The sequence below is a fragment of the Camelina sativa genome, chromosome 14, assembly GCF_030686135.1.
Source record: "Camelina sativa cultivar CO46 ecotype springtype chromosome 14, ASM3068613v1".
NCBI lineage: Eukaryota > Viridiplantae > Streptophyta > Magnoliopsida > Brassicales > Brassicaceae > Camelina > Camelina sativa.
The window spans coordinates 29,134,433-29,159,808 of NC_141893.1; the positions used below are offsets into that span (position 1 = coordinate 29,134,433).

The 25,376-nt window shown below is 37.7% G+C and overlaps 2 protein-coding genes and 4 pseudogenes across 2 annotated transcripts; 1 reads left to right on the forward strand and 5 right to left on the reverse strand.

The window, feature by feature from the left end:
* Nucleotides 1–512: 512 nt before the first annotated feature.
* Nucleotides 513–1,880, reverse strand: LOC104743993 (F-box protein At2g15640 pseudogene; annotated as a pseudogene).
* A 19-nt stretch (nt 1,881–1,899) lies between these two features.
* Nucleotides 1,900–4,249, reverse strand: LOC104742512 (DEAD-box ATP-dependent RNA helicase 31-like). Its single transcript, XM_010463526.3, has 7 exons — nt 4,058–4,249; nt 3,764–3,819; nt 3,446–3,670; nt 3,141–3,347; nt 2,599–3,048; nt 2,311–2,493; nt 1,900–2,210 (listed from the first exon to the last, which is right to left on the reverse strand). The coding sequence occupies exons 1-7, from the start codon at nt 4,179–4,181 to the stop codon at nt 2,061–2,063; spliced, it is 1,395 nt and encodes a 464-aa protein (XP_010461828.1). The 5' UTR covers nt 4,182–4,249; the 3' UTR covers nt 1,900–2,060.
* Nucleotides 4,250–7,565: 3,316 nt separating this feature from the next.
* LOC104742513 (protein PLANT CADMIUM RESISTANCE 6) lies at nt 7,566–7,977 on the reverse strand. Its single transcript, XM_010463527.3, has 2 exons — nt 7,767–7,977; nt 7,566–7,651 (listed from the first exon to the last, which is right to left on the reverse strand). Exons 1-2 carry the CDS (start codon nt 7,960–7,962, stop codon nt 7,566–7,568), a joined length of 282 nt encoding a protein of 93 aa, XP_010461829.2. The 5' UTR covers nt 7,963–7,977.
* Nucleotides 7,978–10,453: 2,476 nt separating this feature from the next.
* On the forward strand, nt 10,454–13,860 carry LOC104743994 (uncharacterized; annotated as a pseudogene).
* Nucleotides 13,861–17,217: 3,357 nt separating this feature from the next.
* LOC104743995 (eukaryotic translation initiation factor 3 subunit B-like) lies at nt 17,218–18,442 on the reverse strand (annotated as a pseudogene).
* Nucleotides 18,443–20,597: 2,155 nt separating this feature from the next.
* Nucleotides 20,598–21,161, reverse strand: LOC104742514 (precursor of CEP16 pseudogene; annotated as a pseudogene).
* Nucleotides 21,162–25,376: the final 4,215 nt, after the last annotated feature.

Consider the following 25,376-nt stretch of genomic DNA (forward strand, 5'->3'; position numbering starts at 1 on the left):
AAATTGTCTTTTTTTAACATGGACACTTCATAATTATAAACTTATAAATGTATATATTAAAATTCTTTCCAAGACATATATAAATAAGATCATGTACATTTCATATATAATTTAATAAAAATTTTAATTTACATATAAAATATTTGATTTTATAACACGCATCGCGTGGGTAACTTTCTAGTTATGATAATATGAATAACCTTTTAGAAGTTTGAGTACGACTTAAACTTCCTACCAGAATATTGTTACAACTTACAAAGTTCTTTCACATATATATTCTGATAGCGTTGTCATGTTCTTAGTCATGTGTAGGAGCTATTTTATGATCTGCCATCATGATCGGACTACATTAGCCTGTAAATTATGTTTGCACTGCCTACTACTATATAAACCGAATTCAAATTCATTCAGAAAGACTGTCGGATACTTGTTAATACAAAACCTAGAAAACGAATCAAAATTAAAATATTGAATCTCCAACTCCAAGCATCGATTTCAATGAAGAACACGGATTTGAAAGAAAACTTACTTTTATTATTGAAAATGAAAAGGGTACATATCAAAAGAGCAAAAACGAATAGATAATTTAGGTTGACAAAAAAACGAAAAAGAAGCATAGATAAATTAAGAGCAGAAAGTGATGACATCGACATATCGTACGTCCCTTCTCACTTCTCAGTCTGATTCTGAATCTTCTACATATTCTGGCTTCTCCAGTGGAGGGTGGACAGACCTGAGTACTTCTAAATCGTTAAGATTAAGATCCTCTACGTGGTTTACAAAGGTGCGAACACTACAAGGTTTCTTAAACGCTTCACCAAAACCTTGGATTTCAACACGTTGGAGAGTCTTCGTTTCGGGATTGAAGTAGAAAACATAAAACGATTGTTTAGATGCATACTTTCTCATCGAAAACACTATTTCACCTGAAGCAGTCGCACCAGCCATGGAAACCTGACGACGGAAGAATCTATCATCGGTCCAAGTGTATTCATATTTCGACCATTCCTGTGTCTCAACGTCCTCTAAAACCAACACACGCAACTCATTAGTGGCATCAACATCGAGATTTTCCTCCAAATACTCATCAATATCTTTTCCATAAAAACACTTTTGATAAATGTCTTCATCATCCTCCCAATAGACCACAGCTAATTTTCCTTTATAGTTAATCAATCGACAAAACCTTTCTACATCAATAAAGGTGAACTTTTCAGACCTAACATCAAAGCACACTATCACATAATCAGACGTCACAACATGAGCATCATTAAAACAATCTGACGTATCACCCAAGTAATACAAAACCCCGTTGATGCATACCCCATCACTCTTAATATCATGTCGTAAGGGACATTTGATCCTTCTCCACGTCAAATCTCCATCTTCAAGTGTAAGAATTTTATTATGGCCAGGACCACAGTAATAAGCCATGGAACAATGCCTTGTATTGCTTCTCAATCGGGTCAAACCCGAAAAAGCTATACGCCTTTCGGTAAATATACCTATCAGGTAAGATTGCATACCGTCCCGTGATGGGGTTACATATCAGAGGTCTAGCCTGGTATCTATTACCATAGATATAGAACAAGCCAGAGACGTAGCCACATGAACAATATTTTAGGTCATAATCATGATTGATCAGTAGATTGTTTGGAGAGAATCTCACATGGAATTCAGCCGCTGCTACAAGAGTCGTCGACGATGATTTCTCATATGGATTCTCAAGCTGAGGTGATGAGAAGAAGCTCCACACACCGCAGGCTTTTGCGTTTTCGTTGCCGTTTTCTACGATGGTGAATAGGAGGCGCGGCGGGTTAGCCAAGGAACTGGTGAGATCGTTAATCGATATGGGAGATGATGAACTCATGATTTGCCGATTCAACAAAGTAAAAGATATGTTAAAAACTAGAGATATTGGGTAAACCTAGCAAGTAGTAGCAATATATATATACACTTCGATTTTCCGATTTTAGTCGGTTAACAAAATAATGGGCTGATTTAACGTCCAAAGTGGGCCGCCAGCTTTTATTTTTAGTGAATAATCAAATTGTATTGTATTACCCCATACTATGACTAAATTCGTTTGCCAACTCCACAAGCCTGTCTTTGTCTCTTCCAATCATCTTTTGTGAGTTATAGTAACCCAACCAAGCCTGATACGCTGCCTCCTTGTTCCTCATTTCCACATGGCAAAGAGCCTTTTGCACCTGTTTGTGTTCCAGTTGCAAAGTTTCTCATACACATCAGCTAATCAAACTAAGAGATTGGTATTGGTATACAATGTAAAAGGTGATGGAAAGGGCTAACCTTTTTCACAGTTTCGGAGTCTATTGCTGGCAAAGAAGACTTAGTGATGGGTAAGTCCTTCAGAGATGATAGAAAGTACTCCTCCCATGGTGCCAACAACAATATGCCTTCTCCTTCCTTTCCTTTTCTCCCGGTTCTACCGAGTCTGTGTATATATTGTTCTCTGTCTTTTGGCAATCCCACCTGGTAGAAGTAAACAAATGCTTACAATTTCTGTTAACTCCAAGAAAAACAGTCTTTAGTTGAAGTTTAGGTAAGAGTATTATAATATTGTATGATAGATTTTACCTGTAAAACAAGGGTCACATCAGGGTAATCGACTCCTCGAGCAGATACATCAGAAGTTACCAGAATCAAACCCTTGGATTTTCGGAACTCATTAGAAACCCTTGTCCTGTAACTCTGTGGTTTTCTAGAATGGATCTCTCTCACATTTAAGTTTAGCTCACCAAGTAGATCAGCCACTAATTTTGTAACCATTGCAGTTGTACAGAGGACAATGACCTTCAGGAACAAGAGGTTGTCATCAGGGTCTGCAATAGGCGCCGGTTTTACCTTATAGTCCACATTATCCATTATGTGTTCGCGAAGAAGTGTGTACGGAAGACAGAAATGTCTGTCCAGAGGTGCAATCATGTGCGTTTGTCTGACCTGTTGATGCGTCTCACCAGTGCCTTCGTGAACACAGTTGACAAACTCGTGATCCCGCCTCAGAGCAATAAGGCATATTTGGCGGACCTTTTCACCAGAAAAATACAAACCAAGACCCATTACAACAGGAGACTATCGCAACAAAAATCAAACTACTCATGCAAGAAAATGAGACAGACCTCTTCAGGTACTGTGACGGAAAACAGAAAAGTTTGTCTCTCCTTAGGAACAGCGGAAATTATCCTCTCAATGTCCTTGCGGAAACCCATGTCTAAAAGGTGGTCAGCTTCATCAAGCACAAGGACTTTCACACCCTTTAACCTTGTCGCAAATCCTGGCGTGTTCTCGATATGGTCTTTGAGCCTTCGAGGTGTAGCCACTAAAATCTGAAAATTTCAAATTATAGTTACGATATTGGAGGAACTTTAAGGATTAGCTCCAAAGATGAGCCTCAACTATATAAACCAAAGGAAACAATACTCACCTGACAAGGATTTGTTTGCATGCGCTTTTGCTCTAAACCAAGTCTTGTGCCTCCAATCACAACTTGAACACCGATAGTTGGATGATACTTTAACAAGGTGTTTGCTTCTGTAGCAGCTTGATTGGCAAGTTCTCTAGTTGGGCATATCACAAGCGCAAGAAATGGGGGTCGCTTATTATCCGGGCTTGTAGGAGGAGATTTGACAACGACTTCAATTGATGGAAGCTTAAAAAATAAACATCAGCAGAATAAGCACAGATACCAAATACAGGTTCAATCCATTACCAAATGTCCAACTTAGTGTATGGTATGTCTCACCAAAAACGCTACAGTTTTCCCAGTTCCTGTTTTGGCCTTAGTTAGGACATCTTTGCCTGGAAAAAGTAGAAATGCCAAAGAAACCAAGGAAATTAAGATAAGTTTTTTAAGTATAATTGAGGTTCACAATGTTTGTGAGCTTTTCTTTCTACTACTGGATAGCTAGGCTGAAACAGGTTGTGATCATATAAAGCACCATGGAAGAATCACAATTTCCTAAATCATAGTGTTGTTTCTTTCTGCAACATTGATCCAATAAGCACCATTAAAAAAAAATATAAGAGAAACACATACCTTTGAGAATTACAGGAAGAGTAGCTTTCTGCACAACAGTCATTGTCTCGTATCCAGCTTCCTTCATTGCTTTTAGCGATAAGGGAGACAATGGATACTGATCGAATCTGTTAAAGAATATCATACTGTATTTTGTAAACTTCTGAAATTGGTCACTGGTCAATCATCCTCTTTCTATATTCCTTCAAGTACACAACTTTTTTTAGTGGACTATATAATTTTTATAAGTTGGTTACAAAATAGGTTATAAATTAATTCTAGGTTGGCTAAAAAACCTTTATAGATTAATTGGTTAAAATCTTACTTAAGTAAGGATCATATAAAAAAATTTTCACCAAATATGTTCAAAAAATTAAAATAAAAACAAACAACAAACATATCTATTTCTCATACATAACATTACAAAATTAACAATATAAAACTTACAAAATATGTGTTTTTTTCAAGTCATCATAATTAGCATATGATTTTATTGCATAATATTTTATCTAAAAAAACTTTTAAAAACAATCATATAAATTATATTTTATTCTAAAATTCTAATATAAATAAAAAAAATTTCAACTTGTGCTCTAGCACGGATTCTAACTAGTATATACTCTCTCTGTCTTTGATAAATTGATGTTTAGTATTTGTCACACATATTAAGACAAAGAGAGAATGTAATTAATTTATTTTTTATTTTTTCTAATAATTTATTTGTTTTTATTTATGGCCACTCATGTATCTGTCTAATGATTTATTTTATTGATATTTTATCTATTTTTCCACTTTTCTACATTTTTAATATTAAAAATATTTAAAATATCAATTTTTTAGAGACAAACAATATTCTCTAAAACATAATCTATGTGAAACAGAGGGAATATATATTTGACAAACCAAAAGTTTAAAACATTTTATTTGCAAACAGTTACATGCGGTAGCTGTATACAATTTTTTATATTAATTGATAAGTATCATTTTTTGTTTTACACGAATACAAATTACATATGGAAAAACGTGTAATATATATTAAACAAATGATGAAGAATGACAAATATATCATAATTCATAGGTGTCTATATTTAAAACCCATAATTGAATCAATAACCAATGGTAAAATGAGGTCCCAATCCGATCTCCTTTATATAAAAAAAAAAACGAAAAGAAGAAAGAATACAAACAATGTATTTCAAGTTTCAACATGTAAATATTAGTAATATATTAAACAAATGGTGGTACGTCTTAAATCTTTAATGTTAATTCTTTACACAAACGTTTGGATTGGGATCTCATTTCTACCATAGGTTATTATTCAATTTTGGGTTTGTAACTATAGTCGCATTCAATTAAAATTATTCAACAAGATAAAGTCATTACTATACAGTAATTTGATAAATTTCTTCGTCATTTTGAACAATTCGAATTGGAAAAAAAAAAAAAAAAAAAATCTGGTTTGATTCGGTTTGGGATGATGAAAATCAGAAAATGTCTATCCAAAATTGTGAGCTGAACGACGACGTTTTAACTAAGGGAATCAAACAGAGCCTTTGTAAGTTTGTTTCTCTCTCTTCAAGTTTTTGTGACATTCTCTCTTAATTGGGTTGTTTCCGTGATTCTCCCAATTCTTTCTTGCTCAGTTGTTATTGCGAATTCACTCTTCTCTGCAAATAACAATGTCTCTTTCTAAAGTTTTGAGGAATTGAAGAGGCAAGCGAGAACACACATAAGGAATCAAAGCACGACGTTGAGAGTAAAGAAGTTGAGGTTGAAGGAACGCTTCCTTGTGCAGCAAGGACGAGGTAACGCTTCTTTTTACCTCAACCACCTTTGAAACAGCACGAGAGAACTTCCTCATCAATAATTCCGGTTTTGCAGTGGCTAGTTTATTTTTATTTAGGATGTTTTTAGTCTCTTTATGACAGTCCATTCATGTTCTGTTTACAGGATTGTGTGCCAACCGTTTTTAATAAGTTGTGATTCTTTTTGTATTTCGATTTCCTATAAATAAAAGCTGTGCCGTTTCCTCTTGCAGTAAAATCATCATGTAGTTGTCTTCTGGATTATCAGTTATGACTTTATACCATCACTTACCAACAAAGAAAAAAACAAAAACATAAACAATATAACTACCATATGAAATATTAATATATTAAACGATTTTGTTTCTTTACATTTTCTATATATTTTATTTTTCCTTTCCGACATATTTGTTAACTAGTAGTGTGTTGAACCTTTACTACGGAACAATGGTTTTATTAATACTTCTAATTTGATAATTGATAATACATATTTCTATTGATATTAAATTCAGCATAGATATAATAATATTCTTATCTAAAAACAGAATAAAAATGTATCAACGCTGTAAAAAATGAGATGAAATAAAGTGTTAGACGTTGGTTTTTCTTTTTTGGTATCAAACAATATTGAACAGAAAACTGTTATGTGACTTGTGCTATATAGTTTGGTAATGTGATGTAGAATTCTGTCTCTGTAATGTTATAGTCCTTCTCCTTGTGGGACATCTAGTGCTTCTCCTTTTGGGACATCTTGTCTGAATAGTGAATATAAAGGACCAATTCTTTGATAGAATATAAGGCAATGCGTATCATCTCATCTTGTCGTTCAGCCACCATTAGTCATAAAACTGCACTTGTCCGTAATTCAGTTGTTGCACTGATCTAGATTGCAATGGGTATGTGCTGTGTTTGGTAGTGAGAACTGTTTTTCATGTCTACTGATTTTGAGAGTCAAGAGGTGAATTCTTCTCATCAAAAAGACTAACTAAGCACTTTTGTTCTCGATATATGTTGAGAGCGAGTCAGAAGAGGTCTCTCAGTCTCACTTTGAGGGAATCTTGACGGAATGCTGAGAGATTTATACATCCACAAAGATTACTTTAGAGGCTCGGTCACAGTTCCTTGAAGGGCTAAATTGTGCCATGGGTGATGTCTTCCCTAATTGTTTTTCTTTTCTCAATATCGAAGTTCATGTTAATCGATTCACCATGGATTGTTATGATAGTGGAGAGGTGAGAGTCATTTGTTTTGTTTTCTCTGCTCTGTCATTTATGTCTTCATGATTGAAATGTCTGATCAGAGTCATTTGTTTTGTTTTCTCTGCTCTGTCATTTATGTCTTCATGATTGAAATGTCTGATCATTTCTAGATGTTCATATGCTGCACAATTGGTTACTGTGAATCTGATGAATCTTTCTTGTATTCATGCAGGTTGGAGATGATTGCCGGCTAGATGTTCTTGCCCTTAAAGATAGATTAGAATTGAAAAGATAAATATGTAGATTCAGTGATTCACACAAACATGATATAATAAGAAATTGTATATAGCAACAACAACTATGGCGTATAGAGCTCATGCCCACCCACAAAAAAAAAAAAAAAAAAAAAAAGCCTCACTGACATTATATCTTGGTCGTGAAATAAAACAAATAACATAGAGAAGAAAGAGAGAGAGGAAATAACTCAAATAAGGAGCATATTGGTGTAAAATATTTTTATCCAAGTCAACCCATCATTCGTAGACAGGTCGGAGGAGCCATCATCTCTTGTTGCTGACCCATTCGCTGCTTTTGCACATTCCCAATCCATCCTATATACACCAATATATGATATACAATTTTAAGTCAAATAAATCGTTTAATAAAATACTTTATACAGTAAGTTGAGATTATTTTTAGAGAGATCTAAGAGCTGGATGGTTTTACCAATGGAAGGATCAAGGCCACGATTGTTGAGTTCACGATATTCTTGGCAAAGAGCACAATATTCACAAAAGCAATGAGTGATCCAATCTGGAGCTGGAGCATCTGGTAACCCGTACTTGCTTCGGAGCTTGGTCCGGAATGTGCATGTATACACACACGGTATCGCAAACAAACAACATATCAATCCATACAACATTCCAGCCGTCCCACAACCTACACATCACACGTATATACGTAAACCTACAAAAATCTATCTTGGTTTTACAATTCAAAATTAGCGTAAATCACGATTTCGAACGATCTTGTGATTATAATAAATTTTTGTATTTTATTATCCCGCAATTTTTGTCCAATTTGACAATCATAATCTGATGGTTTTTTCTTACAGCAATCATACTATATATCTTTATGCATGCGCCTACAATTTTATATACGTGTTATATTTATATGTATACAAGACCAGATAGTATAAAAGTAGAACGTTATGTTCAATTTTTTTGCTAAACATGATATATTTGCTAACGAATTGAATATTTTTATTTTTGAATTATATTCGTCTTCGATCCAATGCAGCAATTGCACATACTAAAAGAAAATCGATAATGCATGTATACTTACTGGTCGCTCCTTCATCGATAACCTCTGCGATCTGTCCGAACGTGACGAATGGAAAGCAACATGTGATGAGAGCTGATTCATAACACACAAAAAAAAGAAATAAGAATCATATTGTAATGTAAATGATGGACCTTCAAAATAGAATTATTCAAAAAAAAAAAAATGATCACTAACCATTTTCGCTGTCGTTCATGCAATCAAATAGGCTTGAAGTCCAGTTCGATGGTTGAGTATGGACCGGTCCGGCCATTGATACTCCATATGGTTGGTTAATTGTTGGGCCTTGATTGATATACGTAGGTTGGCCTGGTCTCACTGGTTCTTGGTTTGGTTGGTTAACATTCCACCATTATTGAGATATCTCTGCTCAGCTTGCACAACCCGTTTCTCGTCAACCGGTGGTTCATGTTGTGCATGGAAGACCGGATTAAAGTTATTGTTTATCCTTGGACTCTGAATTTGATCTGGTACTCGACCCATTTCGTAAAACAAAGAGAAGTGATTAGGGTTTGAAAATAAAGGGTTTACTACACTTTTGTTTGGTTTTGTGAAAAAGGATTAGAATGAAGGTTTGGTTTATATAAAGGTTGATTCCTATGCAACTTGAACAAGTTTGAAATTTTCGTAACATCTATCTTGCAATTTTTATTTATAATACAACATGGCAATATAATGTTGCATATACATAAATTTGTCTAATTAATATATTGATTGGTTTATTCGTATTAATGAAACTAGCTCTACTGTCATGGTTCTTTCATCTTTAGACCATGGACCTATGAGTGTGCATCGTTATTTATCTATTGAAGTTTATAAAACATTCTTGAGATTTAACCACCATTCAAATTAAAATCATATTTGACTTCAAATCTACACAACTATATACGAGTAAATTTGACATAACTTGGTTAATTAATATCATTGGCGAACAATTAAATATATATATATATATATATATATTTTGAATTTAGTGTTAAATTATATTCAAAAGAAAAATAAACGTTTTACAAAGTTTATGTGGCAAAAAACTTTAAAACAGTTTGAAAATAAAACATTCAGTAGAATCTAGCTTCAAACCAAACTTGAATGGATGTGCTTTGACCTCCTTTAAGTGTGGTTGCGGACATACTTGTCGATCTGCTTAATCAGGTGCTCTGCCGTTAATGGGTGTTCACCATGTCGTCTTCCATTCCTTTCTCTCCAAAGTAGGTAAATGGTAATTTGAAAAGCATAACCCAGGATGAATCTTAACATTTTATCAAGAGCATTACCCGCAAGAAGAGAAAGAACTTCTTGCCAGTGATTTGTGTATTTGTCTGCGAGGAGCTTTTTGACTAACCCTTCCCACACCAACTGTGAATAAGAACATTGAAAAAAAGGTAGTCTCTTATCTCAAATGAGTGATTGTAGAAGATACAGCTTGCATTAGCCTGTGGAGACCATTGCTGCATTTTTTCCCTTGTTGCAACTCTCTTCTTGAAAATTAACCAAATAAGAAAAGCAACTTAGGAGTGGCTTGTGAGAACCATATCACTCTGTATTCAGCGAACAATTAAATATATCTAACATATAGTATTATATGCAACAATTTTGTGTACTATATAATCCTTTACCAAAGCTTGTTTGTCTATAGAGTAACTTGGGAATATATTCGACCAAATTAAAATTGAATCCGATTAAATTATATCCGCAAGTTAGTTTTATTTATAACCTCAACTAAACAAAAAAGAATGACTTCGTAACCTTGTTGACTTCTATTGGTGGAAACTTTAATAATTTAATACGGGGAGAAGAAAAAAAAGAACACAAAAATTGGTATTGACTTGGGAAAATGATTCTTATTTGATAATGGTAAACATGATTGTTCATGCACATGGCTTTTTTTTCTTTTTTCTTTTTTGCTTAAAAGACTTTGACTTGTGCTATTGAGTTATATGATCCAAGCTATGGACTTACATCTACACATGATATACTTAGAGAAGGATCAAAGAAGCAACAAAGTCGTAACGCATAATGACGACTCGAGAAGGTGTGGCTAGGTTTTGCCTACGGGTGATCTTGATGAGACTATGTTTGATGCGGGAGTTAGAGATCGACCCTCCGGTGATCCACCAGATGGTCAGAAGGCGTGGGTGAGAACTTTGACAGGGAGGAACTCTATGGGGATGTCTCATCCAGAGGATGTTCTAAATGATGCTTTTGTGAAGGAGAGGGTGAGTCTGGCTTTTCCGAATGGAGAGGATGGTGAGCCGGTGATTACGATTGGTAATGAGGTTTTGGAGGCAATGTATGGTTTGCAGAAAAACTATATGATTTTGAAGGTGTTAGGGCTTCATGTTTCGGTGTCCGTGTTGACTAAGCGGCTTAAGGAAATGTGGAAGCCAGTGGGTGCGATGTCTGTGTTGGATCTTCCTCGTCAATACTTTATGATCCGATTTGATGTGGAGGCTGAGTACATGGTGGCATTGACAGGAGGTCCTTGGCGAATGTTTGGTAGTTACCTTTTAACGCAAGCCTGGTCTCCTAATTTTGATCCGTTGCGGGATGAAATAACTACTACTCCGGTGTGGATTCGTTTGTCTAACTTACCGGTGCACTTTTACCATAGATCTATTTTAATGGCAATTGCTGAAGGCCTTGGTAATCCAATTAAGGTAGATCTGACTACTTTGAATTTTGAGAGGGCTCGCTTTGCGAGGGTTTGTGTGGAGGTGAATTTGAAAAAACCTTTGAAAGAGACGGTGATGGTCAACGGTGATCGATACTTTGTTTCATATGAAGGCTTGTCCGCTATTTGTTCAAGGTGTGGGATTTATGGTCATTTGGTACATAATTGTCCTCACACGATTAGAGATCGGGAATTGGTCGCTGCATCATCACCGGTGATACCTGCGTCAAGTGGTGAGGCCCCGATAGATGACGGGTTTACGGTTGTTGGTCAGGGGGGGGGGACGGAAATCTGGTCTGGTGGCAAATAAGGAAAACTTACCTAAGGTGAACACCGGTGGTAATCGTGATCGTCAATCTTGGGAGATTCCGATTTCTAAGGTTTTCGAGAATATTGCCATTTCTAACAGATTTGGTGGGTTAGGGATATATACGGTATCTGTGGGAGATAAGGAGGTTGGTCAAGGTAGAGAGGAGGATAAGGAAAATGCGATGATCCATGGATCATCAAGAAAAGGTAAGAAGTTTGCGCAAGGAACGGAGAGGATGTTTGGAGGGAGTTTGGAAAATCAAAAAGATGGTTTCAAAGGGGCTTTCCAGGAAAAACGGGCTGAGCCTGTTAAAACTGGTGCGAATAATGGACCTAAACTCATTGGGCCTAAATCCCGGTTTAAGCCCACTAAGCCTTCATGCGGTTTGATTTTTGGCCCGCATCAAGACTTGCTTACCTTGTTAGAATCGGGTAAACGACTGAGAACGGAATTAGGGCAAGTTGGTCAATCCAGAGGAGCTTTTGTCACGGAACAGACGACGGGTTTGGTATCGGAGAAGGGTGTCACATCTGGGGGTGATGAGGTGGCGATTTCCAACCCGGATACGGCAGAGTTTTCGGCGGATAGGGAAGATGGTATGCAGATTGTTCCGCCGGCGGAGGAGGCAGTGGTTAGGGCTGCTTAACAAGTTGCCCCGGTGATTCAGATGTGGATAGTTTGGAGCAGAAGGATGATGAATTGCTTAATGTGGAATTGTCGGGGGGCTAACAAACCCAATTTTCGGAGATCCTTGCATTATCTGTTGAAGAAGTGGAAGTCAGATATGGTTGCGATTTTTGAGACTCACGCAGGGGGGCGATAGAGCACATCGGATATGTCAGAATTTGGGATTTGAGAATGTGTTTCGGGTTGATGCGGTGGGACAAAGTGGTGGTTTGTGGCTGCTTTGGCGATCTGGAATAGGCGTTGTGACAGTTGTGAATTCTTCGGATCAGTACATTCATGCTAGGATTGTCGATGGGTTAGAGGTGGTGCATTTGATTGCAGTTTACGCGGCCCCCACTGTTAGTCGGCGGAGTGGTCTTTGGGGTCAGCTGAAGGACGTTATTCAGGGGATTACCGAACCAATCATTAGTGGTGGTGATTTTAACACCATTGTCAGAGCTGATGAACGTACTGGAGGTGATGGGCAATTCTCTCAGGATTCTTTGTCTTTCAGTGAATGGATTAATGAGTTAGCTCTCATTGATATGGGGTTCAAAGGGAATCGCTTTACCTGGAAAAGAGGGCGTGTAGAGAGCACTTTTGTTGCCAAACGGTTGGATAGAATTCTTTGCTGTCCTCAGTCTAGATTGAAATGGCAGGAGGCCTCGGTTACCCACTTACCTTTCTTATCCTCCGACCATGCACCTCTTTACATTCAGTTGTGTCCAGAGGTGAGAAGTGACCCGAGTAGGAGGCCCTTTCGCTTTGAGACAGCCTGGCTGAGTCATCCGGGCTTCAAGGAGTTATTACAAAACTCTTGGAATAGTGATGTGTCTACTCCTCAGGCGCTCAATGGCTTGCGAGTACATCTCAAACGGTGGAATAAAGAGGTCTTTGGGAATGTACAACAGCGGAAAGATAAACTAGTGGCAGAGATTCAGGCTGTCCAGGATTTGTTAGATGTGCATCAAACAGATGTCCTCTTGGATCAAGAGGAGGTTTTGTTGAAAGAGTTTGAGGTAGTCCTGGAACAAGAAGAGCTGATTTGGTTCCAAAAATCTAGAGAGAAGTGGTTCGTGTTGGGTGATCGAAATACTAGCTACTTTCAAACCTCGACAGTCATTCGAAGGAGAAGGAATCAGGTTGAGATGCTAAGGGATGACACGAGGACCTGGATTTCAGATTCCAAAGAGTTAGAGGTTCTCGCAGTGAATTATTATAAGTGATTCTACTCAATGCAACATGTGGAGGAGGTTGTGGAGGCTTTACCTTCGGCGGGTTTTACTGTATTATCCCGGCCTGAGCTGTCGAGTCTAACTAAACCGTTTGTCAGGGCCGATGTAGAGAAATCAATAAGCGGTATGGGTTGTTTTAAGGCCCCGGGACCAGATGGTTTCCAACCTGTCTTTTATCAGGACTGTTGGGAGACGGTGGATGACTCAGTGTCCAGGTTTGTCTTGCGGTTTTTTGAGACGGGTTTACTTCCTGGTGGCTTGAATGATGTGTTGGTAGCATTGATTGCTAAAGTGGACAAACCGGAGAAGATTTCTCAGTTTAGACCTATTAGCTTGTGTAACGTTTTATTTAAAACGATCACAAAGGCCATGGTTATGCGGTTAAAGGAGGTGATGCCACAATTAATCGGACCAGCGCAAGCAAGTTTTATCCCTGAGAGATTGAGTGCTGATAACATTGTAGTTGTGCAGGAAACTGTTCACTCTATGAGACGAAAGAAGGGTAGGAAAGGGTGGATGTTTTTAAAACTTGACTTGGAGAAAGCTTATGACCGTATCCGATGGTATTTTCTGGAAGACATGCTCCATGCAGCTTGATTCCCGGATGTTTGGATAAGATGGATTATGCAATGTGTCAAAGGTCCATCTATGACTGTGTTGTGGAATGGGGAGAAGTCTGAGGCTTTCACACCATCAACAGGTTTGAGACAAGGAGATCCCTTGTCTTCTTATCTCTTTGTGCTTTGTATGGAGCGGTTGTGCCACCAAATAGAGATAGCAGTTGGATCTAGAGAGTGGAAACCTATTAGTCTTTCTCGTGGGGGGCCTAAACTCTCTCATATGTTGTTTGCTGATGACCTGATTCTTTTTGCTGAAGCTTCAGTGACTCAGGTTCGTGTCATACGGAGGGTTTTGGAGAGGTTCTGCGCTGCTTCGGCACAAAAGGTCAGTTTAGAGAAATCGAAGATTTTTTCTCTGAGAATGTGCACCGTGATAAGGCAACACTAATTAGTGAGGCGAGTGGAATAAGCTTTACACGTGACTTGGGGAAATATTTGGGAATACCTATTTTACAGAAAAGAATAAATAAAGCAACTTTTGGTGAAGTTCTGGATAGAGTGGCTTCTCGCTTGTTGGGTTGGAGGGGTCGTGTGTTAAGTCTAGCAGGTAGGATGACTTTGACTAAGGCTGTCTTATCCTCCATCCCTGTTTATACCATGAGTACCATCGCTTTACCGAAAGCGTCTCTAGATGCATTGGATAAGATATCTAGATCCTTCCTGTGAGGGAGCAGTGCTGTGAAGAAGAAGCAACATTTACTTGCTTGGGAAAAGGTTTGTAAACCAAAGAGGGATGGAGGTCTGGGTATTTGATCTGCCCGTGACATGAATAAAGCACTTTTATCTGAGATTGGTTGGAGATTGATGAATGATACGTCTGGTCTGTGGTCTCGAGTGTTGCGCAGTAAGTACAAGGTGACAGATGTACATGATATTTCCTGGCTTGTTTCCAAGAGTACTTGGTCGTCTACCTGGAGAGGTGTAGCTTCGGGGATCAGGGAGGTTCTGGTTCCTCGTTTGCGGTGGGTTCTGGGTGATGGGAGAACTGCTCGGTTTTGGACTGACAGGTGGCTCCCGGATGTTCCTCTGTGTGAGTGTGTCAGGGCGCCGTTACCAGCAGATTTTGATCAATTACGGGTATGTGATGTTTGGAGAAGTGAAATGGGTTGGTGTCTAGAAAATATCTTGCCTTATGTTTCTGCAGATATTGGGCTTCACCTTGCAGCAGTTGTGGTTGATACTGTTACGGGTGCTTCTGATAGGTTGTCTTGGGGGGAGAGCTCAGATGGGAGATTCACGGTTCAGTCTGCATATTTTGCCTTAACCAGAGATAGTACACTGCAACCAGACTTGAGTGCTTTTTTTGCTCGTATATGACGAGTTACAGTTCCAAAGCGGTGATGGGACGATTCTCCACATGTTGCGTGACTGTCCTGCCATGTATGGAGTTTGGAGCAGGTTAGTGTCAAGACAGCAGAGAGATGTTTTATTTGCACAAACTTTACTTGAGTGGACTTATGAGATTCTGGGGAATCAGTCTATTGTCGGAGGTACCCCATGGTCTATACTATTTGCAGTGGCAGTTTGGTGGGGTTGGAAGTGGAGATGTGGGAATGTCTTTGGTGTTGTGGGTAAGTGTCGTGATAGAGTGAAGTTTTTACGAGACCTTGGCCCAGAGATCTATCAGGCAAATCAAAAGACAAAGGAAGTTGGGAAGTAATCTGGTAGGGTCGAAAGGTTGATCTCCTGGGTTCGCCCGAGGGAAGGATGGGGTAAGATTAACACGGATGGGGCATCTAGAGGTAATCCAGGTTTGGCCACTGCGGGAGGAGTTTTGCGAAATAGTAATGGTGAATGGTGCCGTGGTTTTGCTTTGCACATTGGTATATGCTCGGCTCCAATGGCAGAACTATGGGGGGTTTATTATGGCCTGGTTTTGGCATGGGAGTGTCAGATGAGTTTTGTGGAGTTAGAGGTGGACTCTGAAGTAGTTGTTGGTTTCTTTCAGACAGGGATAAGTAATTCTCATCCATTGTCGTTCCTAGTGCGCTTGTGCTATGGCTTCCTTGCAAAGAACTGGACAGTTCGAATCTCACACGTGTATAGAGAGGCTAATCATCTTGCAGATAAATTAGCTAACTATACGTTTTCACTACCACTTGGTTTTCATTATTTGGACGTTTGTCTGCTTGATTTAAGTTTGATGTTGTTAAAGGATTCTAATGGGACTGCGATCCCAAAACAAGTTCATTTGTAAACTTTTTTTCTTAATAAATTGTATGGGATCTTAGTCCCCTACGGCCTACCAAAAAAAGAAGCAACAAAGTCGTTGTAGTGGTAAGTTTTTTTTTTTTTTTTTGCGTGTTTTCTCAAAGGAATTTACAATTAGCCACATAACCACATTAACAGGATTATAATTATGTTAAAAAGAGGACAAACAGAGTGTAACCGGTGCTCATCGGAAGAAAGCAATACCTTTCTTGTCATTCCCGAGTCAAGCATCCATTCGACTGGGATCTTAATGTCCTGGTAAGAAACGCATGGCTGGGCAACGTAATCTGACTAGCCTCCTTATCCTCTGCTCCGGCCTCACAGAACCAGTTTTTTTAACATTTTGAGAAACCTAAAATGTTCTTTTAATGAGTGAGTATCAAAGATAGAATCTTGTTGTGCTCACAGAACAAGATGGCTTCACAACACGACGGTCACTCCTTGGTGGATCGATACTATGAGGCTCGTCTGGTTCTATACCTTTGTTCAAGAGCAGCTCCTCATGACAGTATCCTCACATGGACCAAAAACTTATGGAACACATAAAGCAAGAATGACATCTCTGTATGTTTAACGAGTTTCTCTATCCTAGTTCATTTCACACAAAAGGGGTTATGAAACATTCTATAATGGAAAATGGTGATTCTCACACCCCACAGGAGGAAAATCTTATCCTTCCAAAAACATAGTTAAAAAGATATTTCTTTTTTTGGTTTTTCATTAACCATATGAGAGTTTACATTAGCCACCACGCCATGCACATTTCGGTGCATCCGTGCATGTATTCTAGTTTGGAAACCATTTCCTGAAATATTTACTTATACGACGCGATAATATGTCCATGCCCAGTAAAGATGTTCCCCGGTGAAAGACCACACACTAAAGCCATTGATCTCACGTTTCTTGGACTTGGACTCTGGCTTAGTAATCTTCTCGGTTTGTGTAACCGCGGTTGCAACATCTCTCGGGAGTCGAAAAAGAGTATAAAAAACACATAAATTTAAAATAAAATAGCATAAAAAGAAACACATTTATCAGAGTGAGTACCATACCTTCCACTCTTCCAGTTAGTTGGATCCCACGAGATATCGTTGACAATCCGGTGTGGAGCTTTGTTCATTATCTACGTCGAAAAACTCGAGGTGGCCATCGAAGCAGTCTTTCAGAACTATGTACTTGCCTCTTGGTGACCAGAAGAGGGCATCGGCTTGCTTGTCTTGAAAAGTAGCTATCTTCGAAACCGTTCCAGGATTTTGGGGAGTCTCATAGAAAAGAAACTGACACCTGGCTTTGATTTGTCTCCGTGAATCACAGCAAACCTGTGACCGCTAGCTAGGCTCCCACACGAAAGCAGGGATTTTATCCTCCAACTCAAGAACCCCGTTGTAATAATGCATTCTTCCTCACTGCAGCGGAAAAGGTCAAACAGAGAGCACCTATGTCGAGTAACTTGGACAGCAAGGTACTTCCCCTTGCTCTGCAAGTACATCTTACAGTCGCTAGCGCTGAGAACATCCTTGTGCATCAGCTCCACTTGGCCAGGGATTTGCACAAAAACAACCTTGTTGGTAAGTTTCTGCTTGCCATCACCTTTCAATAGTGCAACTGTGCAAGGATGGATTCAGTAGGAGACCAAGACATGTCCACAACATCATCAAAGCTCAGAGGCTTCTTGCGTATAGCAGGCTGAAAGTTAGTCTCATAAACAGCTACAGTGTTTTTGACAAGTGTGGCAAAGTATTTATCATCTTTTCCCTCTAGCCCATCTGCGCGCCAATGAATGTAGATAAGAACTTTTTCAAAGGAAATTCAAAGACATGCACTTCAAGAAAGTACCTAAGTAAGCAATAAGAGTTACCAAGTCTTTCTCACCTGGTGAGATGTCAAACATCTCTACCTTCAATAACAAAAATGTAATTTTTAAAATTCTCAGTCCTTTTAATGGAGAGAAAACGGAAGCACAGTTTTTTAAAAACCAATATGAGAAACAAACCGTATGCTGATCATAACACATGCGACAGGGGAAATAAGCACCCCTACTACCACAAAAGTTACTCACTGTCTCTTTTTGCATTGCCAAGAGGTATGAACCTGGAGGAGACCACTGCACATTGAAGATGTGATAGGTCTACACAGGACGAGACCTCGTTTACTAAAGGTGTGCAACAAGCCAACAACTGCAGATGTAAACAAGGTGCACATTGAAGATGTTTTCTCTTTTAACCTCGTTTACCAAAGGTGTGCAACAACGATGTTATTAAACTCGTTGGGCCTCGAGCCCATGTACACAAACATATGAAACGACGGAAGTCACGTACGTTATCTAATCTCGTCAACTTTGTTACCATTCTTATTTTCTTATAAGATATATACACATTATTGAATGAATATTTTCGTTCTTTATCTCTCTAGTTCTCTTCACATCCTATTTTTGGATTTGGTTAATTTGCTTTTCCTGGAAGAATAGATTATAATTTCAATTTTTAGTTGCATGGAGCCAGAGCCAGCGCTGACACTTAGTGGGCTTGCGGTCAAGCAAGCCAACCATGTGCTTCACCGTTTATGGGATAAGTAATATTTCGACCCAAATTTTTTTGAAATTTCCTCTAGCTCAGTTGGTAAAAGGTGTAAATTTATGGTCTGATTTGATTTAACTAAAAGTGTAGAACCCTATTTTAAAAAGGTTAGAGCCAATTGCGAAAATGGTCCAGATCTACTTACACTGTCAGCTAAGTAACCACATATAATAGAGAACATATAATTGGATACAAGTATACAACACAGATCGATATGTATGCAGCATGCTAATATTGATATCATAAACTTTTTTAATACGTCGAGAAAGGATAATCAAATTAACAGTGAAAATGAGGAATCTTCTACTAATTAAGTTTTACATGGCCCACAATAGATAAGAAACTATTACAATCCACTGGACGACTCAACTTGAATTGAACCATCAAAATATTGGAAAAAGAAAAAGATAATAACTCAATTAGCCCATTAAAGATGAAAAGAGAATCTTCTTCACCATTGATCACCGATGGATTCTAGTTGAAGGAGAACCAAAGATGGAGGAAATTATTGGCCACGTTTAGGTGCTGTGATTGTACAAATGATTTATAGAAAGATCTAAGTTGGAGTATGATTTATATTTAGTTCTCTGAAAAGTTGTTATCTTTTAATGACATTATGATTAATCTAGATTACCCACACAAACCAAAATTTGAAAAATAACATCCAAAGAAGCTTCAAAGAACATGTATGATTTCACACATGTTCCTATAGCTTAGTTCACCACCTTACTTATGAGTTATGAGTAATGACTATGAGTTATGAGTAATGACTGCATTCCTACTGTATAGTAATATGGTTTCCTTTAATAGTGATCATTTTCATAGATGCGTACAATGTATAGAGTTATTCTATTTACGCATCGGTTTGGTAGTATGAATGATCGAACAACACTAGAAATTGCTAATCCATACTATAACGGTGTTAACATAATTCATGTACTTAGAATTGATATTAACTTACATTACTTAGAAAAGATCAACACTAATTTACGAGTTCATCTTTGACCCAAAAGAAAAAAAAAATCTACGAGTTCATCATTTTTAAAACTGATGTGATGTAGTTACTGATATAATTGTAACATCGGTTACATACTAAAACATACAAATTTCAAATAAATTAAAAACGATGCTAACATAGTTTCGATTACATAATGTTACATCTATAATAAGTCATTAATTTGCCTCGGGTCGGGTGGATGAATTTGTGATTAACCATCAATTCCTTTTTCGTTATTATTTTTAACATTCTTTTTTTTTTGAAAAATATGTGAATTACATTAAACCGAATGTTTGCTGAAGTTACAGATGCGTTATACAGCCTTCATTCCTTGCTCAAAAAGAAAAAAAACATGGAAGGAGTTGTCATTGACAAGACATGAGTAGGTAAACCTAGTCATATGTCAACTAAACAAGTAAAAGATTCTTGAATTGCCGTCTATTCTGTTTTGCCAAGATGGCTTCTCGAATTTGCCTATCCAAGTGCTTAAAGAGAGTCCGAGCATCAATGGAGGAGTTGTTGTGGTATATGTTGTTCCGTTCTAACCAAATTGCATATAGGGTGGCCTATGCAGTCAACCTTTGGAGGCATCTTGGAGCAGTGTTGTCTCTGAGATCCAACCAAACCAAGAAAGCTTCCCATGTGTGGAACGTAAAAGGTCTGTACCCGAGACGGCGAGTGATATTTTCAACATTCTGTTTGTTTACTATAATAAAAGACTAGTCTTTTAGTAAACAAAAACGTCATGTTCACAATAATTTAAATTTAGAAACCAATATCTTAGAAATCACCTTGCTATATTGTGTTATAGTAGGAATTCACCACAATCTTTGATATTGGGTGCTCCATGGAACTTAAGATTCACCTCCTTACTTTCCATGTCTTTGGGGAATTAAAGTTGTGAAGATCTATTTAAAGGCAAGGCTCAAATTTGAAAAAAAAACGAGGCTTATAATATATCCTTTTTTAAAAAACTCAAAGTAAGACTTTGATTGAATGATTATTATGTAGAGACATGTGGTAGTGAAGTACAAAAAAAGAGAATATTACATCTTAGAGGCTATCGAACATGGTACGTAAAGGTGTGACGATATAATTTCAAATCATGAGGTTTGTTATTTTTAGTGTCTAACACCAGGACTTGGACCAGAATCTTCGGCTCGTCCAAACATTTTGTAGCCCTTAGATCGATGATGCCCAACCCCTGGGCTTGGCCCGGACTGTTTCACTGTGGCTAACCACGAAAAATCTTGTACCGAAGACTCGACTGGTAACGAGGACATTACGCTTCCATTGAACACAGATGAATCTGTTAATTGGGTCGAGGATCTCGAACTATCCTTGACCGGTCTTCCTTCAATGGTTAGTAACACAGATCCCACCACTATCAAAACAACAAGAAACGCTACGTAGAACTTGGTGCGGATCTTAGCCATCACCATGATGAAATGATTTGTATATATTACGTAAAACGAATTTATTAACTAATGTTGGTATGTATTTAATATGGTGATGATCATGATAAATTCTGGTATAGGGTTTAAGAGTATTTATAGTGTATAAGTAAGATGAGTATACGTGGAAAACAATTGTAGATGTATACTATTTTTTTTTCTTTATTTTTAGGAACTGTTGATATGCCGCCACCTCCTTTAGATTTCAACAGTGAGATATCATATTCACGTAAACTAAAGTATAGAGTTTGGCTCACGTAAACTAAAAGTATTGAGTTCGGCTCCAAGAGAGAATTAAAAAATTGACGTTATACATTTACATTAATCGTTACATAATCTAAAGTATATATCGATTTTTAACGAAATTGTGGAAAAAGTGGACTGACGTCACCCAGTCATTAAGATTCAACCAAAAATTCGTACACAAAACATAAAATTTGATTGTTGATGGCACTAAATTTACAAGTGCACTCAATGTGATTAGCAATAATCTGCAAATTCACATAATTGTTTCGCCATAATGCAATTTCGGGATTAAAGGCTTTGACTATTGTTGTAGCTATCGAATAGTTTATACTGGTCATTATGATATCACAGTCATTGTATCATTGTCGCGTGACTTGGGAGCATTGAGAATTTGAGACTTTGCGCTCGGAACCTCACACTTGTAAACTACTTTAACTAAAGTTTTGTACATATTTTTTTGGAAATAATGAGTTTTTCTAACAAAAGGAATTAAATGGATCCAGTAGCGGAGGCAGAGTATAATTATGTGGGTCAACTGACCATGGTGAAATTCTAAATTTAGATAAAATTTTAAGGAAAAAATCAAATTAATCATGGTATAATAGCACAATTGACCCTTGTAAAATTTTTAAATCACATAATTGACCCTAATAATTTTTTTTGACCCTGATGTGATGATTTCCTAGCTCCGCCACTGAATGGATCGTTTCTTGACTTTAAACAGTGAACAGTCAAATAGCTTTACATGAGATTTGTACATGAACCTACCTTACTTGAGGTTCACAAAATTTTCAGGTAAGCTTCCATTATTTTTAAGTCAAAGAATCTCTTTCATAAATCATAATAAATCATGTTTCCTCCGATTAACAAAAAGTGTTGTTTCAATATTTTACATATGTTTTTGTAGAATTAGGTATTGACCTGACTTGGTTTTCATTCATAAAAACAATCCTATATATATATATATATATATATATATATATATAATTAGCTCTAGGGTTTTTAGGTTTGCATAAACCGTCATTGACATAAATAAGACATAATAACAAGTCTAATATACAAGGTCCAATATAACCGTAATACTCCCTCACGTTGGAGTGTGAAAATCTTGAACGCCTAATGTGGAAATAATGTAAAGAAATTAAGGACGACCAAACGCCTTTATTGTCACAAACAAACGAATAGGCGGCGCTGCTTGTTCAACTCCTAATTCCTTTAACAAACTGCAAAACTATCTTACTTTACGAAACCATTGTGTAGTAGCAACACTTGGACGAGTTACACAGAAGAACCATCTTCAACATTGCCCGACATTGTTTCTCCAACTTGAGAAGAAAATCCCTTAACCAAAGAGACTTGAGAACAATTTGAAACTATCGATTTCCGTAGACGACATGTTCAACAACACTTGCCAGAGCTTATTCATTTACAACCATTGGGATAGAAGTAACAAGTCAAACGAAACAACTTGTCGTACAATAGAAATATCCTATTGTAGTGTAGTTGAGACAATCCGTCCCGCAGACCCCACTAGCCTACCGCTAACCGTCCCAACAGACCCCAAATTGGTCCTGCAGGGCATCGATCCTAACCCATCATTGTGGATAGGAATTATTCATCCAAATCCACCAGTAGGTTATTGGTGCGCTAGACGTTCCTCGAACCCTGGTCCCCACCCTTTAACAACCTTCCCACAGGACAAGCTGTCACCAATTGATCTGCAGGAAGGTTGTTAAAGGGTGGGGACCAAGGTTCGAGGAACGCCTGACGCACCAATAACCTACTGGTGGATTTGGATGAGTAGTTCCATTTTACGGTGAGGGGTTATGATCGATGCCCTGCAGGGCCAGCTTGGGGTTCGTTGGGGAGGCTAGCGGGTAGGCTAGTAGGGTCCGCGGGACGGGTTATCACAGTAGTAACATATCGCTATGCAACAAAAACATCTTGTTGTAAAAGAGCAGAAACAGAGTGGCCTGCATCAACCGATGCAAAAGAATTCTCCTCACTTGGACCCAAAGTGAAATTGTGACGAAAAACAACTTCACTACTCGCAAACGAAAATACATGTTGGAAGGCAACTACTTCCTATATCCTTTGTTGAACCAAGTGAACTGAGAAACATATCTCAAATGAATAGAGAGGATCTTCATTCTCTATTCTCCCCCTCAAACTCAAGAGGGTGAGGAAGAGAAAACGAAAACACCGCTTTGAGATTGAACCACTTAAACAACTTGATTCACTAAGATTCTGGTAACATATTCAGATCTCCACCGTACAAATCCTAAATAAAGAAGTCAGAAACAACTCTGAAAATTTTCATCTCAAACCGAGAAGATCTCACCTTTCGATTTCATAAACACTCATGACGGATGTTGCAGAAAAATCTGGAAATTCTAGACACGACCAACCACACTAAAACTCAGTTCTCTTACAAATAAACTGTTGAAACAAGATCTCCACCGTTGAATATGTTGAACAATGAGTCACAAAAATTTCCCCAAAAAAGTCAGCCAGATTGGAGGTCTTTTTTCTTCTCTAAATCCGAAATTCACCATCCACAAAGGACCAAACAAACATGAGTTTGGCCAAAAGATAAGAAGCTGAACACAATTCAAAGGGAAATGATCAAAGGTCAATTAATAACCTAATGTGTACTCCACCACGATCTAGTGGTATCGTTGTAACACTTCAGGATCGAATTCACAGAGACCAAACAATTACACTATGAAATTATGTAGATTAAATGTAGCTAAGACAATGGAAAAGTTTGTGAATCAAGTAACTATCTAAAAACGGAAAGTAAACAAACTGTTTTAATTCAAAAAGGAAATATTGGGCGCAGGGAATCTATGGGGATATAATTCTCGGACTAAGGTGGAAGATGGGGATGCATTAAACACCATTCTAGAAATCAAATCACTGTTGTAAAGCTAACCTACTTCCGCAGTGTTAACTATCTATGCAATGAATTCACTAAACCCTAAACCATCGTTTGGATCTAGCAAACCAAGCAAGCAATAAAGGTTCAAGTTTGATCTGTTCACAAGGTGCCTCAACTTCAACTTCCATTGGCTAGGGTCCACCTTGCTCACCTAAGTTCTTTTCAAGCAACTCAACAACACTTTTGGTGCCACAATGAATTCAACCTAAAATCAGAAACTAGGTAGCTAATCTAGTTTAAGCATTAAGAACAACTATAGATGAAGAACAAAAGAGATCAACCCCAAATCTAAAGCACCATCATTAGAGAATCATAAACCCCTTTGAAACCCGAAACCCAATAGATAAACTACTCAGACATGGAGAAACAAAAACAGCAAATCAAAGATGAATAAGACATAATTGAATTGCAAAAGAAATAGAAAATAGGGTTTAGAAATCTTCTCCAAAGTGTCAAGAAGGATTAGAGATCTTCTCCCCCAGCTCTCAATACAAAATAGTCTCAGAAAATAAAGCTTATGTCTCTGGACGCCGAGCCTCTAACTTAAATATCAAAATAAAACCCTAAAATTCGGTTTAAAACGAAAAAGAAAAAGTTGTTTCGGGTACGGGATCGGTCGATCCCGAATGAGGATCAACCGATCCTCGATGCTTTTTCTGTGTTTGCTCCATTTGCTTGCTAGTCCGATCATTCTTCACCAAAATGGCTCAAGATGCTTGTTTTTATCCCCAAAAGACTCAATTTCCTTCAAAAGCAACCTAGAATCTGTACAAACTCGTAAAAGACTAAAAAGACTCTAAAAGCACATTTTGACTTAATAAAAGATTCAAAACAAAACTAAAAACTATGGTTAAAACCTATAAAATACAGACACATCAGAAACATCTACAAAACTTCTACAAAACTTTGTAGACAATAAGTTGAGAAACAAGTCTAGCTGATCCGACATAGGAAACAAAGACAATACCAACAAGGGGAATCTAGACTGTACACAAAGGATTTTTTTTTCTTCATTTTTGCGGAAGTCAAAACAATAAAACCCTGACCCTTAAAAATTTAGATTCATAT

Coding starts and splice junctions, on each gene's coding strand:
- LOC104742512 (XM_010463526.3), bottom strand. CDS start 4,181: ATGATATTCTTTAACAGATTCGATCAGTATCCATTGTCTCCCTTATCG. Junction 3,671..3,763: donor GGAAAACTGTAGCGTTTTTG/GTGAGACATACC, acceptor TTATTTTTTAAG/CTTCCATCAATTGAAGTCGT. Junction 2,494..2,598: donor ATGTGACCCTTGTTTTACAG/GTAAAATCTATC, acceptor TACTTCTACCAG/GTGGGATTGCCAAAAGACAG.
- LOC104742513 (XM_010463527.3), bottom strand. CDS start 7,962: ATGTTGTATGGATTGATATGTTGTTTGTTTGCGATACCGTGTGTGTAT. Junction 7,652..7,766: donor TGGCCTTGATCCTTCCATTG/GTAAAACCATCC, acceptor TGGTGTATATAG/GATGGATTGGGAATGTGCAA.